Genomic DNA, 26,337 nt, shown 5'->3' on the forward strand with positions numbered 1-26,337 from the left:
CATAATTACTGGCACTATAATTCCTGATATTATTTTATAGAGAAACATGTTTGTTTGCTGCTTTGTTTCTTTTAATAAAAACTTTCACCTGCTCAGTAGGTGTGAAGGTATGTTTCTGGCAGTTAAATGACAAAAATTGGATTTGTGTGCCCAACTACCTGCACGCCAAAATATCCTAGAAAGCAACTCAAAAGGCGGCGTGGCCAGGAAAGGGGTAGGGACGTTCTGAAAAATATGCTGGGTAATAGAATAGCCCCATTTATCCCCACAAATTCCAGGAGTTGGGTGCTGGCATTATACCAGGTTAACATAAGAATATAAGTATTGCCATACTGGGACAGAACAAAAGTCCATCCAGCTCTGCATCCTGTTGCCGACAGTGGACAATCCAGGTTACAAATACTTGGCAAGATCCCAAAACTGTACAATGCATTTTATGCTGCTCATCCTAGAAATAAGCAGTGGATTTTCCCCAAGTCCATTTTAATAATGGTCTATGGACTTTTCCTTTAGGAAGCTATTCAAACCTTTTTTAAACCCCTTAAAGCTAACTGCTTTTACTACATTCTCTGGCAACGAATTCCAGAGTTTAATTACATGTTCAGTGAAGAAATATTTTCTCCGATTCATTTTAAATTTACTACTTTGTAGCTTCATTGTGTGCCCCCTAGTCCTAGTATTTTTGGAAAGGGTAAACAAGCAATTCATGTCTACCTGTTCCACGCCACTCATTATTTTATAGACCTCTATCATATCTCCCCTTAGCCATCTTTTCTCCAAGCTGAAGAGCCCTAGTTGTTCCTGCCTTTCCTCATAAGGAAGTCATTCCATCCTCTTTATCAGTTTTGTTGCCCTTCTCTGTACCTGTTCTAATTCCACTATATCTTTTTGAGATGTGGTGACCAGAATTGCACACAGTATTCGAGATGCAGTTGCACCATGGAGCAATACAAAGGCATTATAATATCCTCATTTTTGTTTTCCATTCCTTTACTAATAATACCTAACATTCTATTTTCTTTCTTAGCCGCTGCCACACACTGAACAGAGGGTTTCAACTATCATCAACAATGACACCTCGATCCCTTTCCTGGTCGGTGACTCCTAACGTGGAACCTTACATTATGTAGCTATAGTTCGGGTTTCTCTTTCCCACATGCATCACTTTGCACTTGTTTACATTAAACATCATCTACCATTTGAATGCCCAGACTCTCAGTCTCGTAAGGTTCTCCTGTAATTTTTCACAGTCCTCTTCTGATTGAACAACTTTGTGTGTGGTCAGCAAATTTAATCACCTGACTAGTTACTTCCATCTCTAGATCATTTGTAAATACCTTAAAAAGCAGCAGTACCAGCACAGACCCCTGGGGAACCCCACTATCTACCCTTCTCCATTGAGAATACTAACCATTTAACCCTACTCTAAGTTTTCTATCTTTTAACCAATTTTTAATCCACAATAGAACAGCTCTAAGCGCTATTGTATAAATGGCACTCAGCCCAGTGCACCATTTATATGATAGCACTCCACAATACCTTTTTTCTGCAGCATTTACAGAATGCCCCCTGTCACAAAACGCCTAGCCACCTGCCTGGGGTTACCCCGCGGCCACTTAAAGGATCTATCCCCAGTACAGCTCAGGTCCGCCTGCACCTGCTGCTTGTGCTCTACACTAGCACCCTCCTCCCACCAACTGGGTCATAATCGCCTCTATGCGAGTCTCCCACTCTGAAATTATCCCCAGTGATTTCTAGGTTACTGGGGCCACACTCCCAGTGGTCCCACAGTTCCCAGAAAGCACTCACACACAAACCACCAGGATTCTTTATCAGTCCAGACAGTGAGGCAATAAACTAAATATTGTTTATTGCTTTTTAAAAAAATCGAACAATGGAACAAAATAGTGCAATCAGCAAACAATAACAGTTAATTGAAATATGGATCAATTATAACACTAACTAAATATTTGTATACTGTCTAAACAGTACCTGGGAAGATGAAGATATATAACTGTTCACAAAGCCTCAGCAAAGAGCTCTTTTCTCCCTTGCTAAGACTGAAGCAACAGCCAGCAACAACTGTGGTAATTTCAAACTCCTGGCCAATCAGAGCCCAGTCAACAAGTTTTAAAAGTATACTGCTCATAGTACTGTAGATTCACTTCTTCACTAAGTGAAACTAAAAGAGGGCATGCACTTTTCTAAAACAGCTTTAACATAAAACATGCACCACCTGCTAGCCAAATTAGAGAAATGCACTTCAAGGTTTAATAAAGGCAATTTTACAGGTTTAAAACACACTTTTCTGTCATACCTCCAAAATGGGGCCTGTTTGAAACTCTGATGAATTTTTTGTTCAAGGGTTTAGAAACCAAAGAGCCTCTTTGCTTTTATTTATAAGCGCATCTATGGTATTTGATATAGTAATCCCACACATTTTGTTAGAATGCTTGGTTCACACTGGAATAGGCGGAATTCTATTAAAATGCTTTGCTTCATTTTTAAATGGCTGTGAACATCAAGTTTGTACAATTAAAGGTACATCTAGATAGTACTGTTTAGACAGAGGCATTCCACAGGGTTCAGCATGGTTGACTTTATTTAATCTGAAACTGTTCCATTTGTTAGGTATTAATTTTAATTTTACACTGACAACAGATTTGCTCCTTCTTCAGTTTAAAGTGGTCTGCACAACGAATTTGGACTCCTTTCTGAAATATGTCTACACCAATCGCACACAGTTGACTTTTGAATGTTTAACTTGTATTTATTTATTCTGCTTATTTTATTTTATGTATGCATTCTTGTATCCCACTATTATCCAAAAACAAATTTTGGTTCAAAGTGGCTTACAATTTACGTTTTGATGGAGTTACAATAGTGTTGTGCAATGTACAGGGCATCTATAGTTCGTGTGGCTGAACAAAGTTCGTGCGGTAGAAGAAAGGAAAAGGGAGGGGGTGGCTAGGGTTTAGTTTTTTTTTTTTTGGGGGGGGGAGGGAGGATTTGTCTGTTAATATAACAGACATATGTTTTCTAAGCTGTGTTATGTACTTGATTTACATCTTAATAAAAATGATAGAAATATATGAAGTGGCCTGTAACATTCCAGCATAGTTTAATTTTAAAAAAAATGGGGGCAGAGATTATGCACATTGATTCTAATTATCTTTCTCCAGATGTGTTATTTATTAATGGGAGTTCAGATCCTATCCCCATTTGGGATAAAGTTCAATACAAGGGTACTGTGACTGATTCACATTTTTGATTTATTTCTATTTACTACACTGCCTTTAGTGGGTATAACAAAGTCGACTTTCTGTCTTCAGATTAATAGAGTCCTTTGAGGTGTGTTTAAGCTCCACCGTGTGTGATGGCTATACTCTTCTAGAATCTGAAGACTTTTGATCAATGATGCACTTATTGATTATGCTCCATTTTAACTATCTTAACATACTGTGTACCGGTTTACCCAAGTTATCTATTAAACCAGTGGTTCCCAAACCTGGTCCCGGAGGCACCCCATCCAGTTAGGTTTTCAGGATATCCACAAAGAATATTCATGAGAGATATTTGCATGCAGTGGAGGCAGTGCATGCAGATCTCTCTCGTGAATATTCATTGTAGACATCCTGAAAACCTGACTGGCTGGGGTGCCTCCGGGACCAGGTTTGGGAACCACTGCATTAAACCACTACAATTGGTACAGAAAGTGGCTGCCCACAAGATTAGTGTAATCAGGTGCAGCAATCATTTCTTCAATTTGAAGGGAACTTCATTGATCAATATTTAATCTAGAGCCAATCTTTAAATTTGTGTATAATATTTAAACTGTTTATAAGGTATCTTCTTCCAAACTGACATTTCTTCAAGCATTTTGACTGTCTTAACCATTACTCTCATCACAGCAGTGCTTACTGTTCTGATTGTTACAGCAGTTCAAAAATTGTCAATCCGTTACTGGGTGTTCTCAGTATGAAGTTCACAATTGTGGAACGCTTTATCTGAGCTGTGAGGTGAACAGGATTTTTGAGGTTTCATAAGAAAGCTTATTTCTTTGCAACGGCATTTTAGTTGTTTAACTGACACCACACATTTAGGGCCCTGTTTACAAAGTCAAGCTAGCATTTTTAGCGCACGCTGTGTAAACACCCATAGTAATATTATGGGCATCTACATGGTTAATGTGCACTAATTTTTAGCACGCGCTAAAAATGCTAGCATGCCTTTGTAAACACGGCCCTTAGATGTTCATAAATGATGCATTGTCTTGTTTTACATTATTTACAGTGTATGATGAATTGTAAACTGCTCAATAAAGGGGTCCTCAATAAAGTTTTTCGGAGCATTTCATCTCTTTTTTTGGTTTGATCTCTTGAAATTGTATTTCCACTCGTTTTTCTCTTGTGTTGGACTTTTGTGGAATTTTTTGGACCTTTCATTTCTACGGTAGGAGCATATAAACCACTCATCATTCAGGAAATATGTTCATTCAGACTCACATTAAACCATCAACACCCAGGTCTGTGATTTAATTGTGCATGCTGTATCTGTACTTTTCAGGCATCGGTGCGATCCCTGCACAAACTTCTGATGAGGTCAATGGAGCAGAACTCCAGTTTAATTACAATCATAAAGGTCAGAGTGAGCCTAGCTTTGTCAGCTTTTAATGGAAGCATTAAAGCAACTGTCACAAGTTAATGGAAATGCTGGTTACAAAACACTGGAATAACTCTCCTTAGGGATGCACCTTCATACCATATTTAAACACTTAAGGCACAAAAGCTTACAAAAAGTAAATAAATACATAAAATGTCCCCATAAAACCCAACCCATTTTTAAAGTTAAAAAAAAAAATAACCTTAAAAACCACTCAAAAACAAATGTTCCCGAACTGCCACTACCACCAGCATTTGAGCACAGTTTAAATAGCCAAACGTTAGTCAATTTGGAAAACCCTCTAATTAAATTCCAGTTGAATTTCCAGCAGTAAAGCATTCCACAGTTGTGGACCTAAGAAGGCAAATGCTCACTGCCTAATAGATTGTTAACGGGATACAAAATGGAACACTTAATAATGACAACTGAGAAGAGCAAAGATTCCTCTGAGGTTTATAAGGAACCAGAAGAAATGTAAATAGCAAGGTAGCTTGCATTGCTCTGCCTTAAAGACCATGCAGAACATCTTAATTTTAACACATTTGCTCCACTGGTAGGCAGTAGAGAGATCACAAGATGGGAACAATATGATCGCACACTTTTATTCTAGTGAATAATCTAGCTGCTACATTCTGGAGCAGCTGTAAACAAAATTGTTTTTTTCCACCAAACCAGACTATAAACACTTTGCAATATTGTAGCTGACCAATGATTACAGCATACACCACCTGAACAAGGTCAGAATTTTGGAAGAACAGACGTGCATCATAAAAACCGCAAGTCAGCAAAGCAATACTGAACCACCTGCAAGATTTGCCTACCAAAGGTCAATGATGAATCAGACTAAAGTTATGTATCTCCTAATATCATTAATCAAAGGCTGCACCCTGAAACCAATCCCCTTTCTACTAAATCTGATACACTTCAACTTCTTAGGATTTAGTTTTGACTTTTTGTGGCTAAACCTCTGTGGCAAAGATGTCAAACACATATTGATGTCACCCATCACTACATTAAGATATCACAAGATGAATGCCATCTGAAAAAAGGTGGCATTTAAAACCAAACCTCTTCACGAGTGGGATAACTAGTCCCAGAAATATATTAAACAGAAGTGGGAAAAGGATCAAACCCGGTGACAAGCCACACTGAACTGATGATGGGACTGCATATTAACCTTTAAAAAAAAAAAAAAGCAAAACAAAACCTAACAATAACAAAACAAAAACCTGTCTGAATATGATCAGATAAAAAGGAGCAAAACCAGGTAATAAGTGTGCCTGTCATCCCTATATCTTGGTGTGGCAAAACTGGGAACTTTCATGCTTTGAGATTTGTAATGCTGCCCCTATGACGCTTTTCTTCCCTTCAATGTAGTTCCCTTGTTTGGCCAGCAGGTGGTGTCTGGCCTCTGAATTATAGCTGTAGCAGAGGTTCGATTTCTTTGTAGCTTACCTTCCCCAAAGAAAAGAGGTAAACCCCTGAGGGGGAAAAGTAACCTGCAGTGCCAATGGCCAAACACCCTTAGTGCTAATGCTCTGTACCCTGAAGCCAAAGACTGAGCCCAGAATGTGCTAGAAAAACTCAGAGTTGGGAGTGTGGAGGAAGTAGACCTCTGCACTGAGGCCCTGTTCAATTCTCTTGAGCAGTTTCTTTTTCTGATCTCCCCAGGTACTATTTAGGTAGTAAAAAAGTGTTTAGTTAGCTGTAATACTGAGTTCTTGTCATTTTACCTGTTTCTGTTTACCACTTTCACTGTTCTACTTTTTTATGATAAACCTAATAGTTTATTAGCTCTGTTGTCCTGGACTGGCTAAGAATCCTGGCAATTTGTGTTCTCAGGGTTCTGGGGACTGTGGTACCCCTAGGATTGTGGTCCCAGTGTCCCTAAAAACCACTGGGGAAATAACTTGTGGGTGGGAGAACTTGCCCAGAGGCAAGAGGAGCCCAGCGGTGGGTGTCAGTGAAGGAACATGTGCGCAGGAGCAGGTGGGTCTGAGCAGTGCTGGGTAGGATCCTTCAGGTGGCCACAGGGTTAACCCTAAGTGGGTGCTAGGGGTAGCGCTCAGGTATATAGACATCATTCATAACAGACACTAAAACTGTCTCAGTCCCTCATAGAAACCAGGTTGAAATAGATGGATAATTCCATTATTATCAGACTTCAATAGTTGATGACAAACAACCTTTTCTATGAACTTCCCAAGAAAGGGTAGATTTGAAACTGGGGAATTTAAATCCACCCCAGAATCCTTTCTGAAACAAAGTTTAAATATTGCTTGTTTAAGAGCAGAAGGAACACAACCTTGTCATAAAGACAGATTCACAATCTATCACAACCAAGGGATAGTAAGTTTTAGAAAATAATTCAATGACACGGGGTCCAATTCATTTAAACCTACTTTTGGCGAGATCAGTAACTTCTCCGTATCTTTCTCAGATACAGAAATGAACTCTGAAATTAGATGGACCATCATCTAACATCTCCCATTGCTGATCTTTCCACCTCATGTCTGCTATTGAGAGCATCTTCAACAGCTAACTTTTTCCATATTCCTGTCCAATACAGCCACAGGCAAGTAACCCCTGGCTTCCGATTCAACCACAGTCATAATGTTACTATATTCCAAACCCCAGCGTACATCTCCTAATCAATATTGGGAGGGAGGGAGGAAGGGGAATTCATTTGGATGTAGCTGTTTTACACTGACCATACTCTCTGCAAGCTGAATCGCAACTTTAGATTCACCTAAAGAAGAGATATTTCGGCTTTGCTTTATTAATCTCCTGCCTATAAATGCTGATATGGTCTACACATCTCTGCTTATCTTCTGTTAACTGACCAAAGCATTCTGATCTAATTAGAGAAGGATTACCACTTCTATGGCCAGAGTGGTTTCTAACCAGGCAGAGAAGCCTATGAAAGATTTTGAATCCATTTTCGATACCTTGTAGCCATTATCTTGTTTTGGGTTGTGAGAAGCAGTCACCATAATTCCAGCACAAAGATTCAGGTGAGACAGTGTGAAAGGCTGTGAAAAGAAAACATTACAGAATAACATGTTAGCCTGCAAATAAACACTATATAGCCAAGCCCCTTCCTTCATTTTAAACTAGCACTGAAACACAGCCAAGCTTAATGTATTTATTACAACAGAGTTCTTATACCCATTGGATTTGACAATGACATTTGTTATTAGAAGTGACATTAGGGTTTGCAACACCAAAGCCTTTGAGCTTCCACTCCTGTCTTTGTTAAGCTTGAGCCAACAGGCTCAGAATTTCAGAAGGCCTGAGGCAGTATCAGACCCAGAAATAAACCTAAATTTAAGAAGGGAATTAAATGAAGTGTTTCAACACAACTTACTCAAGCGTAAATAACCATAAAAAAACATGTAGGCTCTCTTAAAAATTAATGTTAGCCTGGGATTGAAAAAAAAAACCCCAAATCAATAAATAAGAGCTTTCATGTCTCAAATGCAATGAAAGGATCACAGATTTATTTTCAATTTTCCATTTCTGTGTTAATGTTTGATGGTTCTTGGCTATGCAGCAGATCATAAGCAGCTTGCTACAGAAGTTTCTGGTTGGGTGTCTGTGATGTTAACACCAATCAGCAGCTCATACTCACCATCAAAACAAATCTGGAGAGGGGTAAACTTCCATTTGAACACCAAGTAGGTACATATCATAGTTTTAATGCTTCAGAAAGTTCAGTATATGGTATGGATAGCTAAGTGGGAGTTGTTTGCATTGTGTAATCAGCCTTAAGGACTGGTATAGCGAAGATACTTACCTGTAGCAAGTATTCTCCCCAGGACAGCAGGCCATTCATTCTCATGATGTCATCCACATTGCCTGGAGTAGAGCATTAAAAAAGCTAATATTGCTTTAAACAGAATGCACAGCATCCCCACCGCACATGCGTGAGTGCCTTACTGCCTGCTGCGAGAGCGAGGGAACAGCAGTACAATACTATAGCATGGAATCAATTCCAAAGGGAGGAGGGAGGGTATGAATGAATGGCCTGCTGTCCTCAGAGAATACCTGCTACGGGTAAGTATATTTGTTTTCTCCAAGGACAAGCAGACCATATTCTCACATGTGGGAATCCCCAGCTACCAGGCTCACTGAAAACAAGAACCATTGGTCAACTGGACCTCACAACAGCGAGGGCAAAATGGTAATTAACCTGAAACTATATACAACTGAGTGAGAGTGCAGCCTGGAACAAAACAAAAAAGACCTAGGGGAGTGGAGTTGGATTCTAGACTCCAAACAAATTCTGCAGCACTGTCTGTCCAAACAGAGTATCGTGTCGAGTATCCTGCTCAAGGCAGTAATGAAGTGTGAATGTGTGGACTGCAGACCACGTTGCAGCCTTGCATATTTCTTCATTGAAGGGTTCAAGTGGGCTACCGACACTGCCATGGCTCTGACATTGTGAACCTTCACCTGACCCTCAAGAGTCAGCCCATCCTGGGCATAAGTGAATGAAATGCAATCTACCAGCCAACTGGAGATTGTGCATTTCCCAATGGTGATCCCCCATCCTGTTGGGATCAAAACAAAAAGCTGGGTGGAATATCTATAGAGCCTAGTTTGCTCCAAGTAAAAGGCCAATGCTCACTTGAAGTCCATGGTGTGCAGTGCACTTTCGCCAGGATGAGCATTAGGTCTGGGAAAAAACGTTGGAAGGACAATTGACTGGTTCAGATGGAACGCCAAAACAACCTTAGGCAGGAGAATAGAGTGCGTGTAGAGAACTACTCTGTTGTGATGAAACTTAGTGTAAGGTGGATCCACCACTAGGGCATGAAGCTCACTGACCCTGTGAGCTGAAATAACAGCCACTAAAAACAAGAAAGGAGCTATATTAAAGGCAACTAACCTTTATGTTAGAAAATTACATAAAAGTAAGAGGAAAAGAAGGCATCTCTGGTACTCGAATGTAGTAGCTGAAAAGATAAGGGAAAGGAGGCTAGCCTTTGCACGTTATAAGACGGTTCAGAAAGATGAAGACAGGAGAGAATACCTAACTAAGCGAAGAGAAGCTGGAAAAGCTATCAGGAAAGCGAAGCGGCAAATGGAGGAAAAGATAGCTAATACGGTAAAATTGGGGGACAAGACCTTTTTCAGATATGTAAGTGACAAGAGGAAGTGCCATAATACTATTGTGAGGCTCAAAGCTGAGGGAGAGAAATATGTGGAAGATGATAAGGATAAAGCTGAACTGCTTAACGATCATTTTAGCTCTGTGTTCACGAATAAAAAACCGGGGGTAGGGCTGCAGAAAACAAAGGCTAAAGGGGATGGATGTATGGTAGACCAAGACCCTTTTATGGAGGACTGTGTTCGTGAGGAGCTTGCCGAACTAAAAGTAGACAGAGAGATGGGGCCTGATGGGATACACCCGAGGGTGCTTAAGGAACTCGGAGAAGTTCTGTCGGCTCCGCTGACGGACCTCTTCAATGCTTCCTTAGAAACTGGAGTGGTCCCGGTGGACGAAGTGCGGATGTGGTTCCTTTGCACAAGACTGGAAGTAAGGAGGAGGTAGGGAATTACAGACCTGTCAGTCTGACCTCGGTGTTGAGTAAGCTAATGGAAACGCTTCTAAAGAGGAGGATTGTGACATTTTTTGAACTACATGGAATGCGGGACCCAAGGCTGCATGGCTTCACTAGTGGCAGGTCATGTCAGATGAATCTGACTGTCTTCTTCAACTGGGTGACCAAACAGTTGGATGTGGGAGGGGAGCTTGATGTGGTATACTTGGATTTCAGCAAAGCCTTTGACACGGTTCCACAAAGGCGACTGATAAATAAATTGAGTGCCCTCGGTGTGGGACCTAGAGTAACGGACTGGGTAAAAAACTGGTTGAATGGTAGGAGACTGAGGGTGGTGGTAAATGGAGCTTGCTCTGAAGAAAAGGATGTCGTCAGTGGAGTACCGCAGGGATTGGTCCTAGGGCCGGCTCTTTTTAATGTCCTTGTGAGCAACATTGTGTAAGGGCTGTTTGGTAAAGTTTGTCTCTTTGGGGATGATACTAAACTCTACAACAGGGTGGACACCCTGGAGGGTGTGAATGACATGAGGAAGGACCTAGCGAAGCTAGAGGAATGGACCGAAATTTGGCAACTAAGGTTTAATCCCCAAAAATGCATGGTCATGCACTTGGGTCGCAAAAATCCAAGGGAACGGTATAGTATAGGGGGTGTAGTGCTTCACTGTGCGAAGGAAGAGCGGGACTTGGGGGTGATTGTGTCTGACAACCTTAAAGCTTTCAAACAGGTAGAAAAAGCAACAGCCAAAGCCAGAAGGATGCTTGGGTGCATAAAGAGAGGCATGACCAGCAGGAAAAAGGAGGTGATAGTGCCGTTGTATAAGTCTCTGGTGAGGCCTCATTTGGAGTACTGCGTGCAGTTCTGGAGACCGCACCTACGGAAAGATATAAACAGGATGGAGTCGGTCCAGAGGGTGGCTACGAAATTAGTAAGCGGTCTTGAATGCAAAAATTATAGGGACAGGCTTAAGAACCTCAACATGTATATGCTGGGAGAGAGGAGACATGATAGAAACATTTAAATATCTCAAGGGCATTTATGTACAGGAAGAGAGCCTTTTTCAAATGAAGGAGAGCTCTGGAATGAGGGGGCATATGACAAAGTTAAGAGGGGATAGGCTTAGGAGTAACCTAAGGAAGTATTATTTCACAGAAAGGGTGGTGGAGGCATGGAATGGCCTCCCAGTGGAGGTGGTGGAGGCGAGGACTGTTCCAGAATTTAAAAAGGCATAGGACAAGCATGTGGGATCGCTTAGGAACAGGAAGAATTAGGGGTTTGTTCAGAGCCCTTAGGTCTAGGATGGGATGCATCCCCTTGTTTTCTTCGGCCCAAGGAAGTACCTGGAAAAGAATCCCTGCCCTTTTTCCTCTTTTGGAATGGGCTCGACCGAATGGGCCTTTAGAAGGGCGGAGAATTCATCTGCAAGTACCTCCTTGTGCTGAGAGCTGATTTGAGACACTCTCGGTGGGCAATTTGGTGGTCTCTGCTGCCAATGCAAGGCATAACTGAGACGGACTATTTGAAGAACCCACCGGTCGGAGGTTACAAGGGGCCACCTTTCCTATAAAAAATTAATCTTCCCCTGAACCAGCAGGTCACCCTGGATGGTCACTTTTACTGCGGCTATGCTCTGCTGGAGTCAGTCTAAAGCTCACCCTCTGCTTTGACTGGGATGCTGGTTGGGCCCAGGGCGCACGCTGTTTGACGACAGAGAGTGTTCTGGAGTTGAGCCTTTGAAGCTGGTGAGAGGAAGGAGCATACCTATGTCTCTGAGAGTAGTATGGACCCATCTTTGACTTACCCAAAAGCCTCAAGGATGAGGAGGAAGGTGCAGAAGATGTCCGGCGGGAGAGAGTGTCAATGGTGTCAGTATGTTTCTTGATGAGATCTGCGACTTCCTCCACCTTGTCTCCAAAAAGGTTAACCCCCCTGGCACGTGGCATCCACCAACCTCTGCTGCACTGCTTGGTCTAAGTCAGAGACACACAGCTATGAGAGTCTGTGCAGCTCTATATTCTGGGCAGAGATCCTGGACACTACATCAAAGGTGTCATAGGCTCTCTTGGCTAAGAACTTTCAACATGCCTTCTTCTGCTTGACCAACTAGCAAAGAGATTGGCCTGCTTCTGTGGGAGAGAATCCGCCAAATCAGACATACTGCGCACCAAGTTCCGCAAGTAAAGGCTCATGTAGAGCTAGTAAGATTTAATACGGGAGATGAGCATAAAGGCCTGATACATCTTCCGCCTGAAAGAATCCAGGGTTATAGCTTCTTTGCTAGGGGCGCCAAAGCATAATCCCTAGAACTCCTGGCTCTTGAGTGCAGATTCTACCACCAAGGAGTGATGAGGCAACTGGGGCCTATCAAACCCAAGGGAGCTCTGGATCTGGTACATTGTATCTATCTTCTTAGGGAGGTCAGGGACTGACAGAGTGGACTCCCAGTTCTTCACCTGAATGTCTCGCAGGATCTTGTGAAGCGGGACTGTCACAGCCCCTTGAGGAGGGGAATTATAGTCCAAGATCTTGAACATCTCAGCCCTGAGCTCGTCCTCAGTCTCTAAACGAACTGGAATGGCAGCTGCCATTTCCTTGACAAAAAAATGGAAAGGAAAGGCTCTTAGGTGGAGATTTTCTTCTTTTCTCAGGAGGGGAGAGGTCAGATGGAATACCATAGGGACTCCTTCTCCAAGAAGTACCATGGATCCTCATCAGACTCCCATGTGTACTCCTCATCGGTGTTGGCAAAGAACTTCTCATGGGATGAGATGGGTATCGAGGTGTTGACTCCACCCTTGACTCCACTGCCGTCGTGAGAGTGCCAACACAGGTGGGTGTCGACCAGAGCTGTACGCGACACAGTCATCAGAGACCTCACTGCGGGCTAAGGGCCTGGTAGGGCAGCAGCAAGAAGCATGGCAGGCGCAAGCACCCCAGAAACCAAGGCACTCTGTTGCACCCTTCTCCTCCATCGCTAATTCCAGACTCCGTTCCTTTTATCTCGCCGCACCTTATGCCTGGAATAGACTTCCTGAGCCATTACGCCAAGCTCCATCCCTAGCCGCCTTCAAAACCGGGCTAAAGGCCTACCTGTTTGATGCTGCTTTTAATTCCTAACTTGTCACTTGCTCGTAACCTTATCTTGTCTTCCTCTCTTCAATAGTCCCTTTTCCCTATGAGGCTCATTTTCAAAGCACTTAGCCTCCCAAAGTTCCATAGAAACCTATGGAACTTAGCCTCCCAAAGTGCTTTGAAAATATGCCTCTATGTGTCCTATCTGTCTGTCCTACCCTTATCCCTTATTTGTCCTGTCTGTCTGTCCTGATTTAGACTGTAATCTCTTTTGAGCAGGGACTGTCTTTTTTCTTCATGTTCAATTGTGAAGCACTGCGTACGACTGGTAGTGCTATAGAAATGATTTGTAATAGTAGTAAAAGCCTCACCAAGTGCTCATGAAGCATGACCTGGATGTGCTCATTGAGAGAGGCAACCACTGTCCCTAAGAGAACGATATGTATGTGCTGCTTCCATTGTATACAAACAGATCTCATGCATATTCATTGAAGAAATCTTGAAAATCTGACTGGGTTGTGGCCCTCGAGGATCATGATTGCCCACCCCTGAATGAGACACACTATCTCACTTTAGATTACTTTACTGATGGCAATGAATATTACCCTATTAGTATACTGAACAGCAGACTACCCGCAATATTGTAAAAGGATTTCAATGACTGACAATATTCATGTTTACTGCTTGCCAGAGGGAATTTAATGGAGTCATCACAATTTGTAATTTGTATTTATGGAATTGCATTATTATTTGCTGTAGCCAAGGTTAAGTGGGAGGTTCTACCAAAATAAAACGGCAGAGTAGAAGATTAGATTAAATCACTTACCACAAAGGGTGTTGGTGTTATACTGGAGAAGAGGTATACAGGAATTCCCTGGCTAATGAATGTGGTGGCAGCCAGCCTTGCAAACCTAAATAAAAAAATTTAAAAAAAGTTATCTGCAAACTTCTTTCCAGTTACAATTCCTTCCCTGCACATTGATATGGTTCAGGTTTTTTTTTTTTAATTAACAGAATTCAACAGGTTACAATTCTTATTACCATGGCACATAATTCCACCATTTGAATCATTGTCACAATTTACAACTCTTACACATGCATTTATTGCATCCAAAAATCACCACATTCAATATGATCTATGCTGTTTATGTTTTATCTGTGAAATATAGAACTTTCTCAACACTATCTCCCCTTCTTATTCCTCCCCTACAATGATAACAGGGTATATATCCAATTGTCCTTCTTAGACTCTACTGTCCAATTGTATCAAACCTATGTATATAAATTTATGACCCATCTTATTAGGCAGTTGGGATATGAAAAACAAATTAATTTTGTGTCTTGTTTAACTCCATCCACTGAGCGCGAGATTCCACTTTATCATGTCTTGGAGTGGTTGATCAGGACATAAAAGACACATTCCTGAATTTTTGCTATACCTTGTCCAGTGTGGATGGCTCTACTGATTTCCAGATTTGGCTACTATCACACATTCATTAACTATTCCTAGTTTTATTACACGAGATTCCGCCACAGTCAAGTTGTAAGGGTCAAGTTAGAAGAAGAAGGCTAAACGGCAGCCAGCATGGTTAAAAAGTGAGGTGAAGAAAGCTATTTGAGCTAAAGGAAAGCCCTTCAGAAAATGGAAGAAGGATCTGCCTGAAAATAATAGGAAACAGCATAAGGAATGGCATGTCAAATGCAAACAGACACTTTAAAAAGAAGATTGCATTGGAGGCAAAAACACATAGTTTAATTTATTTTTTTTAAGGTATATTAAAAGAACCAGTTGGACTGCTAGATGACTGAGGGATAAAAGTGTCCCTGAGTGCCACACAAGGCCATAGCGGAGAGATTAAATTAATTCTTTGCTTCGATCTTCACCAAGGAAGATGTGGGAAAGATACCAATGCCAGAAATGGTATTCAATGCCGATGAGTCAAAGAAACTGAAACAAATCTCTGCAAATCTGGAAGATGCAATGAGGCAAATTAACAAACTGAAGAGCAGCAAATCAAATCACCTGGACCAGATGGTATACATCCCAGAGTACTGATAAAATTGAAAAATGAACTTGCAGAGCTATTGTCAATAATATGTAATTTATCTTTTAAATCAAGCATGGTACCTGAAGATTTTTAAAAAGGGTTCCAGAGGTGATCTGGGAGATTATAGACCGGTGAGCTTAATGTCAGTGTCGGGCAAAATGGTAGGGACTATTAAAAGAACAAAATTACAGAGCATATACACAAGCATGGATTAATGAGACAAAGGCAACATGGATTTAGTCAAAAAAAATCTTGCCTCACCAAATCTACTAAATTTCTTTGAAGGGGTGAATAGACGTGGATAAAGGTGAGCTGATCAATATTGTGTATCTGGATTTTCAAAAGGCATTTGACAAAGTACCTCAAGAAAGACTCCTGAATAAATTAGAAAGACATGGGATAGGAGGTTAAAGTCTTACTGTGGATTAAAAACTGGTTAAAATGGAGAGTAGTGTTAAATGGTCAGTATTCTCAATGGAGAAGGTAGATAGTGGGGTTCCCCAGGCGTCTGTGCTGGGACCGCTGCTTTTAAACATATTTATACATGATATAGTGAGGTAATTAAATTTGCTGATGACACAAAGTTATTCAAAGTTGTTAAATTGCAAGAGGATTGTGAAAAATTGCAAGAGGACCTTATGAGACTGGGAGATTGGGCATCCAAATGGCAGATGACGTTTAATGACAGCAAGTGCAAAGTGCTACATGTTGGAAAGAGGAACCCAAACCATAGCTACATGATGCAAGGTTCCACATTAGGAGTCACCACTCAGTAATAGGATCTTGGTGTCATCGTTGATAATACAAACCCTCTGCTCAGTGTGCAGCAGTGGCTAAGAAAGGAAATAGAATGTTAGGAATTATTAGGAAAGGAATGTAAAACAAAAATGAGAATGTTATAATGTCTCTGTATCACGACCATGCCTCGAATACTGTGGGCAATTCTGGTCACCGCATCTCAAAAAAGATATAGTGGAATTAGAAAAGAAACAGAAAAGGGCAACAAAAATGATAAAGGGATGGGACGATTTCCCTATGAGGAAAGGCTAAAGTGGCTAGAGATCTCCAGCTTGGAGAAGAGTCGGCTGAGGGGAGATATGATAGAAATCTATAAAATAATAAGTGGAGTGGAACAGGTAGATGTAAATTGCTTGTTTACTTTTTCCAATAATACCAGGACTAGGGGCATGCAATGAAGCTACTAAGTAGTAAATTTAAACAAATCAGAAAAAATGTATTTCTTCACTCAAATAATTACACTCTGGAATTCATTGCCAGAGAATGTGGTAAAAGCAGTTAGCTCAGCAGCGTTGGCTAATTTCCTAAAAGAAAAATCCATAAGCCATTATTAGCATGGACTTGGGAAAATCCACTGCTTATTCCTAGGATAAGCAGCATAAAATCTGTTTTACTGTTCTGGGATCTTGCTAGGTACTTGTGGTCCGGATTGGCCACTGTTGGAAACAGGATACAGGGCTTGATGAACCTTCAGTCTGTCCCAATATGGCAACACTTAATAACGCAATCTCAATTGTTACCTGAACTGATTTCTTTAAAAAAAAGAAAAGAAGCTAAAATAACCAAAATTAATCTCTTCAGAGGGTTTGCATTTTGTTACAGTTCTGAAATATGAATGTAACTGCCTCACATTGTTGCCGGCAGAGGTTTGAGCCTTTGATTATATTATGCCTGAACACACATTTTGTCATTTTACCTCTTTATAGTTTATTATATCACAATTCACTCTGGTATTATCATTCCAGTTTTTATTAGTCAAATTTTGGTGTCCCCACTATACATGGTATCTTATCTTTTGCTTATCCTGTCTGCTTTGCCTTGTGTTTTTTTGTTCCTACCCATAGTTTTTATTTTATTTTGGTCTTATATATTTTGTCCTTATTCATACAGCCCTGAAGAAGGCTTTGTGCCAAAACACGGCCCGTGTGGGGTTTAGTGTGTTGACACTTCTGGCAGACCCAGATTTTATATTATCAGTGACTGTTGGAACATTGAGATATTGTTGAAGTACTGTTGAAGAATAAAGAATTTTTTTTGAAGCTTGATTGATCTTGGAACATTTTCCTTCCACCCTCTTCGTACTCTTCAATTTTTTTGTCCCGCTCGTTGTACTTAGGAAATAGAAGAAGATAGGAGTGAGAAAGGACAAATGGACAGCAGCCACTTGAAAGAGTTAGCAGAAGACAGACAGGAAAACAGAAGAGAGAAATTCACTGGCACCAACATCACTGGAAAAATAAAATGCCCAGACAGCAAAGGTATACAAAACTTATATTATTCTGAATTTATAAAGTGCAATATGTTACTTTTGCGAAATGTGCATTGTGGATATCCTTGTATTATGTTCAGTATAAAAGGAAATGAATTTTTCTCTCACCAATGTTGTGGTAAATGCCAGTTTTGACTTACTGGGGGTTACTAGTTCAATTTTTGTTTTCATATTTCTATTTCTAATTTGTGATCTGCATTTGGTGAGGCATAGGCATCATTTGAAAATGATTGGGTGTGCCAGGCAATAAAAAATCACTATCCTTAGTTTTCTCCCATTGGGCCTGCTAGTTATGTTAGTTCATGCAAGAGAGGGGTCATAAATGTCTTGCCATAACCTATTCCCTTTGCCTCTCTGCATTTTGCAGCATCATCTCTGGCCAGATCAGTGTTGTCACACAGGACCCAGGGTCCTCATGTAGAGCAGTGGTTAGGGTGGTGGACTTTGGTCCTGGGGAACTGAGGAACTGAGTTCAATTCCCACTTCAGGCACAGGCAGCTCCTTGTGACTCTGGGCAAGTCATTTAACCCTCCATTGCCCCATGTAAGCCGCATTGAGCCTGCCATGAGTGGGAAAGCGCGGGGTACAAATGTAACAAATAAAATAAATATCCCCTCTCTGGACACAGTGAAGAAGCCTGCTCAATATTGGGGGTACTCAGCACCCACTGGATCCAGAGCTGGCTTTTTGCCTGTAACCAAGGTGCAGTACTCTGTTTTCATGTGGTTTGTATAAATATCTATAGCAATCCTACTTGTTCTATTTTACCACTAGTAGGTGTATTGATGTTCTAAAGTCCAGTGTAATATTTGTAATGCTGTCTAGTCATAGGTAAGGTTCTTGCTATTTCAATGATGGGAATTAATGTTACTGTTGTATGACAGGTCTGCTACATGTACATTGAGTTGGGATTTCTTCAGGTTTTATATTTCACAGTGTTTCTAGTAGTGGACAGATTTGTGTTTCGCATGTCAACTGAGCAATAGCATTACAATATTTTTTGTATGGTGACTTCTAAAGAGAAATGTTCTGCCTGTTGCTGATTGGAGGCTGGATTTTTGTGGATGCAGAGCATGTTTACATTTAACTCATATTTCCCCGAATTCTATAAAAGTCATTAAAAATTATGCATGCAAATTTAGACACATGCCCAATTTGCATGTGCAATTTGAGTAAGCTAATTAGTGCTGATAATTGGCACTAATTAGATTTAATTGAAATATATGCACCTAAATTTTACATGCGAGTTCAAAAAGGGGGAACGGAAATGGAAGGGTCATGGGCTGAACAAGGGTGTTCTCATATTTACACGCATTGTTACAGAACGAGGGGAATATGCACCTAATTTAGGCAGGTACATTTGCACCATGTTTCAGTTGGTGCAAACAGTCGCGCATAAAGTTAGCCTTGGTTCCCAGGCGTAAGCATTAATCTATAAACCATGCCTAACTTTAAGCAGAGGTTTATAGAATAGCGCTTTTTTTTGTACCATATATAAAATTAACCTCATTATGGTTACAGCATTATTTCTTTTTGTTTTAATTTTTCATGTATGTAGATATCATTAAACTAGTTAATGCTAAATTACACAATTAATTTTGTCCTAGATTATGCATTTATTTTAAATGTCTATGTTTTTGCAGATAGAGCACCCAGCTACTCCTTCATGCCACTAGGCTACCAAAATTTCTGGGGAGAACACTGTGGTATGAAATGTGAAAACGATGAGAAAATCACTGATTAGTCCAACACTGATTAGTCCAAGATTTTGTTCATAATGTTGCAAAATTGTACTACTGTTGATATATTTAATAAAATTATTATTATTTTTTTAAAGAACATGAATTTTCCAAGTATATGTACTTACCAGCTTCCTTTCTGTCCACAAATGAAGTATTGTGTGTGTACAAGTAAGTTCACTTCTAGTCCTGGCCCTGCACCCACTTACACTTCCTTTTTGTCTTCAAATTGAGCCCCGAGTATGGGAGTCTTTTGGGCTTTAAACTGAATACTACCAAACCTGAAATCCTAAATGTCAGTTTAGATTCAGCTGCTATACTCAGCTTAAAGGCAACTTTTTCCTTCTGTTGGGCAGACATTTCTTAAGAATTTGGGGGTTAAAATCAATCCAGATTTTGGTGACCTATATAAATTGAACTATGGCACATTACCTCAGGAGCTCTCTCATGATCTACATCCTTGGCATGGGCCGTCACATACATGGCTGAGGCATATTGCTATCAGTTGAATGATAGTCCTGCCTCTGTTTCTTTACCTATGCTAGACCCTCCCCACTGGTGTACCTAAAAGTGCCCTACTATATTTACAGCATAAACTATTCTTGTGCATTTGAGAGAAATGTCCCCCTTGAGATTCTAAAAGGGTGTTGATAAAAAGAAGAGATGGGAAGGCATAGGAATTCCAGACATGAGGAGATGCTACTGGGAAGCACAGTTCAGATCATTATTGAAGTAGGGGGGGGGGGGGGATATGCCAAAAGCTTGGGTATGTTTGGAACAATGTTTCCTGGGTGAGACCCCAAGGTAGTATTTGCTATGGGAATATGGAAAAGTGTCGGTGAGAAGCAAACATGATAATCCTATCTTACAACACATAACGTTGTTGTCCAGCTTGAAAGTTATTCTATTACATTAGCAAGACATCTCACGCTTGGCTCCACCATTAACGCTCTTGCTTTTTGCTCCTAAACGTGATCCAAGAGTGATAAATAAGTGAGAACTGAAAGGGATCAAGCAACTAAGGCAGTTATACAGAGAGGGGTTACTTAGATCTTTTCAGGATCTGCAAAACACTTACTACATATTTCAAAGATTTTTATTTTTACTTACAGCTAATACATCTACTTCACAGTGCCCCCCTCAAAAGCTGGTTGACAGGACCTTTGACTTTTTTTGAGGAAGTATATCAGCCTAAAATGATCTCCTATATATACGATGTATTAGAAAACTTGTAAACCTAAATATATTGTCTAACAGAAACGTCACTTGGCGGTCTTGCTTACAGATCAAGATTACCTTTCACCTCTCTATCTGCAAAATTTGGGGGGAATGGACTTAAATCTCTATAGAGGTGGTATTTGATATCTTGTTTGGCTCACATTTCCTCAATGGGTGGACTTCTGTGCTGGAGGGACTGTGGGTGGGTGGGTACTTGTTTGCATATCTGGTGGAAGACTCCTTCTGTACGAACCTTTTAAAATGCATGTGCTGAGACCTTTGTGAATATGTTTAATCTTACCATACTCTCCCATATGGTTAGATAAAGTACTTTCCCAAGCTACAGAACAAACTTGAGGACAAAAAAATCTTGAAGGAGGAAAAAAAAGTCTCAGTGCCCTCACCTCCATCCGTTGCTAAAATCTTACAGGTTGAAAGGATTTTAACAAGGGTAAACACTCATCATAGGCATAAAAAACCCTTTCAAAAGGATCATTTAAAACTCTGCTTATATATGGAGGCAAGGGCACTGAGGCTTTTTCTCCTTTCAAGATTTTTTGTACTCCACTAGTTTGTTCTGAAGCTTGGGAAAGTACTTTAGCTAAACATATGGGACAGTGTTAATTTGACTCTTTCGTCCTCTTTTTTTGACTGAACATTAATCTTACTATACTGGCCCAGCGCGGGAGGGTGAGCCATTGGGCCACAGTTGAGTCGACGCTACTTGGCCAACCCAAGGGTTAGCTAGGCCCCAACTGGCAGCAGGCGAATCACCCAGGCTAAGCACTATTGGGCAGGCCTGAGTCAGGACAAGCTGCAGCGGAAGACAAGGCTGGAGCAGAAGACACAGCAGGAAACGGGGCACAGGCAAGTAGGAGACATGGCTGGAGGCAATGCTGGAGTCAGAACCAGAGGCATGGCAGGATCAGCTTTATAAGTACTCAACCTAATGTTAGAACTTGTGTCCATACATCAAAATGTCACGACTGTGATAGTGATCCCCCTCTGACTCACCTTTTGTCCCAATGGTCAGCTGCTGAGCTGGCTACTGTCTACATTATTTCTTTCCTGTGTGTTTCAAGCCTCACTTTGGGTTCAGTGTATTTCCTGCTTCTGTCCTGTTTATAAGGAAGTGGTGCACTTTCATTCAGTGCCTTTGCAATTACAAAGGTCTCCAGGTTAGTCCGTGTGCAGTGAAGCACTTCTGCCTTGTTTATCGTCTGTGTGCCTGTGGGCACTTCTGACTTGATTTCTTGTTGCTTTGTTCTTAGTCAGTGTGCCTGTGGGCACTTCTGTTTTGATTCCTTGTTTAGGGTGCCTCTGTGCACTTCTGCTTCTGTTCTTTTCGGTCTGTTTGTGTGCTAGGTTCAGCCTTCAGCCATAGTTCTGTTGTATGTCTGTGTGGGTCAGCATTGTGTCCTGCCTAGTCTGCCTTGCTTGTTCTAGTCTCCTCTACCTTAGCTTCAGCCTTAGTTCTGCTGTTTGTCTGTGTGGGTCAGCTTTGTATCCTGCATGTGTCTGCCCTGCTTGTCTTCAGCTCCAGTCCCTTCCTGCTTGTCTCTGCCCTGTTTGCTTTCAGCTTCTGTTCCTGCCAAGCTTGTTTGAGTATCCTGAATATGGTTCCAGTATCTTGAATCCTGTTCTTGCCAAGCTTGTTTGAAAATCCTGAATCCTGCTTGAATATCCTGAATCCGGTTCCTGCCAAGCTTATTTGAAAATCCTGAATCCTGCTTGAGTATCCTGAATCCTGTTCTTGCCAAGCTCGTTCCAGTATCCTGAATCCTGTTCCAGTCAAGCCAAGTCTGTCCCAGCATCCGGTTTCAGCCAAGCCAAGCTTGTTAGTCCAGTCCTGCTTGGGGGGGTTTGCCTCCTGCTGCCGAACCCCTGCTGCCGCTCGACGACAGTAGGGCCAAGGGCTCACGTTGTTCCAGAGTTTGTGACTGGTTGTTTAAAGCATGGGACTGTGACACAAAATTAACAGTATACATTGTCCATCATTCCTATTATTGTTCTGTTGCAATCAAAGTATAATATGTTAATTTAGATGTATGGACAGAAGTTCAAAAATTAGGTTGAGTGCTTATAAAGCACTTGTACATTTAAGGTGGGAGAAGAATCAGTTCTGAAGATATTCTGTTTTTGCCATTTCTAACTACATTGATAGTGTGTTGATAGAAAAAAGTACTTCAGCCCATTTGTATTATTTGTATAATGTTAACCAGCAATGGTTTATTGAGGGTTATAAGAAATAGAAGTACAATGAATGTATATGATTGAGGTTTTACTAAGAAGAGAATGTGTGGAGAGTGAGGAATTTTATTGTAGGAGAAAAATTGTATTAGATATATGTTTGATTAATAAAGGATTTTGATGGTTTGTTCATAGTACATCTATGGTTACTATAGTAAACAAGTGTTTTTGCTGTTCACAGATAGGGGAACGGTTCACCTACATGGGATTCCTCAGACCTAGGGGTAAACCCTCCTGGCTAGGAGGGCATGTAGCTTGCTGGTAGCTAGGCATCTGAAGAGCTGTCTTGCTAGGCTCGTCCTTGGAACTGGATATCCACCAGGTTACAGAGGCCAACGAAGTCATCTAGTGCAGTAGGGAGATCCCAACCTGACAGCTCATCCAACATCTGGTGTGCCAATCCCTGCCAGAAGGCCGCAACAGGATTCATTGTTCTAGCTTAGTTCTGAACCTGCTTCAGCCTAAGAAGCTTGGAAGCTGATGATGTAACCTTCCCCACTCCTCGAAGACCCTCCTGAATTGCACTAGGAAACTATGGAGAGCGTTAAGCACTGGATCATTCCGAAAACAGAGATGCCTATGCAAGAGGCAAGAGCTTGACCTGGCAGAAGGGAAATGATTAGGCCACCCTGGCCCTATCAGAAGAGAAATCCCTTGCTTGGAGTTCAAAAATTATCAGACATTGGTTGCTGAATCCTCTATTAGACTTGGGGGCTTCCATTGTATCTAGGTGGTGCCATAAGTCTGATACCCAAAGTTATGGAAGCGGCCACTGGGAGTGGACCAGCAGCCTGCATAGCAGGGTCTAGGGCTGGAAAAGCTGTGGGCTAGAGTACTGCTGACATCTGGAAGTAGTCCATGTGGTTGGTCAGGTCCTGATAGAACCAAAGAGCCGCTGGAAAAGCCAGTTGCTGAAGAGCTGCAAGGCAAGTGATTCGCCCGAAGCTCATGGCCTTTGCAATCTGTCACAGCTCCGGAGGGTGAGCCCTTCGGCTGTAGCCGAATTGACGATACCCGGCCAACCCAAGGATTAGATAGGCCCCTACTGGCAGCATGTGAATCACCTGGGTTAGGCACAGAACAGACTGAAATAGGCACTATTGGGCAGACCTGCGTCAGGACAAGCTAGAACTGAAGACTTGGCTGGAGCGGAAGACACAGTTGGAAACAGGGTGGAGGCAAGGCAGGAGTCAAAGTTGGAACATGAAGCAGGAAGAGGACTGGAAGCAAAAGTTCCTTATATTCCCTCCAGGGAGAAAGTGATGCTTTCAGCAGGTGTGTGGGTCACTCTGCAGCTGGCCCTTTAAAATAGGACCTGATACACGCGCACTAGCCTATGTGTACCAGAGCAGGGATCAGGAGGGAGTGACCTACAGAACCGGAGAGAGCGCCCTGGAATGTTGGGAGCTGCAACATGGGCACCACCATCTTGGGGAGCTGGCCAGGGATCCTGAAGAGACTCGCGGAGGCTGACCCTGGCGCCTCCAATCAGCAAAAAGGTAAGCTGACGTGCGGAGGGAGCAGGCACATGAACATACCAATGGACTCTGCTCTTTCTTCTACACTTGCCAACGGTGGGGGGGTACCGCTGGATGTTTTAAGGGTACTCAGTGATCCACTGAGAGGACCAAGGAGCTTCCTACAGCTCAGAACAGCTTTTTGAGATGTCTTTTTGAGTAAATTAACTGCCCAAAAATGAGGACAAATGGACACTTTTACTTGGTTTCAATCCACTCAGCCGTAAACCTATTTTGGTACGCTTGGTTTTCTATGTGCATGGTATCGGTGTGATGATTTGTTATCCTTGTTGTTCATTTGGCCATTAGCCTCTAGGCTTGGGACTTGGCTATTAGTGGGATGAACGGAAGGGTAATTGAAAAAGGGGTGAGTATTTCAAATGTTTGCTGTTTTTCCATATTGGCTTATAGGCACACCTCTGACCTGCCCATATCCCTCCTAGGTCCGTGCCCCTAGCAGATGCACGCTATGAACTCTGCACGCTTGTAGAATAGTGACTATGAGCAATTGCACATCTAACTACAAATGAGGGCCAAACAGTACCATTTAAAACTAATTACTGGTGGTTAATACCAATTAGCAGCTAAATTAGCAATTATGTTATGCATGTAACTGGCACTATTCTATAACTTGCGAATGCAACTTTGAGCACTAAGTGTCAAATTGTGCACACGTGTTTATAGAATTAGGGGATAAGCTAGAGGTAGAAGACTCCAAAGATTGGTCCTTTAGATTTAAGTTATACGTTTGACTCAGATATACCTGGTTTTTCCACACTCGAGTCAAATATACAGTGGTGGAAATAAGTATTTGATCCCTTGCTGATTTTGTAAGTTTGCCCACTGACAAAGACATGAGCAGCCCATAATTGAAGGGTAGGTTATTGGTAACAGTGAGAGATAGCACATCACAAATTAAATCCGGAAAATCACATTGTGGAAAGTATATGAATTTATTTGCATTCTGCAGAGGGAAATAAGTATTTAATCCCTCTGGCAAACAAGACCTAATACTTGGTGGCAAAACCCTTGTTGGCAAGCACAGCGGTCAGACGTCTTCTGTAGTTGATGATGAGGTTTGCACACATGTCAGGAGGAATTTTGGTCCACTCCTCTTTGCAGATCATCTCTAAATCATTAAGAGTTCTGGGCTGTCGCTTGGCAACTCGCAGCTTCAGCTCCCTCCATAAGTTTTCAATGGGATTAAGGTCTGGTGACTGGCTAGGCCACTCCATGACCCTAATGTGCTTCTTCCTGAGCCACTCCTTTCTTGCCTTGGCTGTATGTTTTGGGTCATTGTCGTGCTGGAAGACCCAGCCACGACCCATTTTTAAGGCCCTGGCGGAGGGAAGGAGGTTGTCACTCAGAATTGTACGGTACATGGCCCCATCCATTCTCCCATTGATGCGGTGAAGTAGTCCTGTGCCCTTAGCAGAGAAACACCCCCAAAACATAACATTTCCACCTCCATGCTTGACAGTGGGGACGGTGTTCTTTGGGTCATAGGCAGCATTTCTCTTCCTCCAAACACGGCGAGTTGAGTTCATGCCAAAGAGCTCAATTTTTGTCTCATCTGACCACAGCACCTTCTCCCAATCACTCTCGGCATCATCCAGGTGTTCACTGGCAAACTTCAGACGGGCCGTCACATGTGCCTTCCGGAGCAGGGGGACCTTGCGGGCACTGCAGGATTGCAATCCGTTATGTCGTAATGTGTTACCAATGGTTTTCGTGGTGACAGTGGTCCCAGCTGCCTTGAGATCATTGACAAGTTCCCCCCTTGTAGTTGTAGGCTGATTTCTAACCTTCCTCATGATCAAGGATACCCCACGAGGTGAGATTTTGCGTGGAGCCCCAGATCTTTGTCGATTGACAGTCATTTTGTACTTCTTCCATTTTCTTACTATGGCACCAACAGTTGTCTCCTTCTCGCCCAGCGTCTTACTGATGGTTTTGTAGCCCATTCCAGCCTTGTGCAGG

At 41.9% G+C, this 26,337-nt stretch overlaps 1 protein-coding gene across 1 annotated transcript in view; it reads right to left on the minus strand.

The window, feature by feature from the left end:
* The window catches only part of LOC115461467 (phosphoglucomutase-2-like), a 125,184-nt gene that overhangs the window by 69,641 nt on the left and 29,206 nt on the right, over positions 1–26,337 (minus strand). Inside the window, 2 exon segments of the mRNA XM_030191286.1 lie at positions 7,611–7,694; positions 14,125–14,209. Of these exon segments, the coding sequence (XP_030047146.1) occupies positions 7,611–7,694; positions 14,125–14,209 (169 nt within the window).

The sequence above is a fragment of the Microcaecilia unicolor genome, chromosome 2 (assembly GCF_901765095.1).
Source record: "Microcaecilia unicolor chromosome 2, aMicUni1.1, whole genome shotgun sequence".
Lineage (NCBI taxonomy): Eukaryota > Metazoa > Chordata > Amphibia > Gymnophiona > Siphonopidae > Microcaecilia > Microcaecilia unicolor.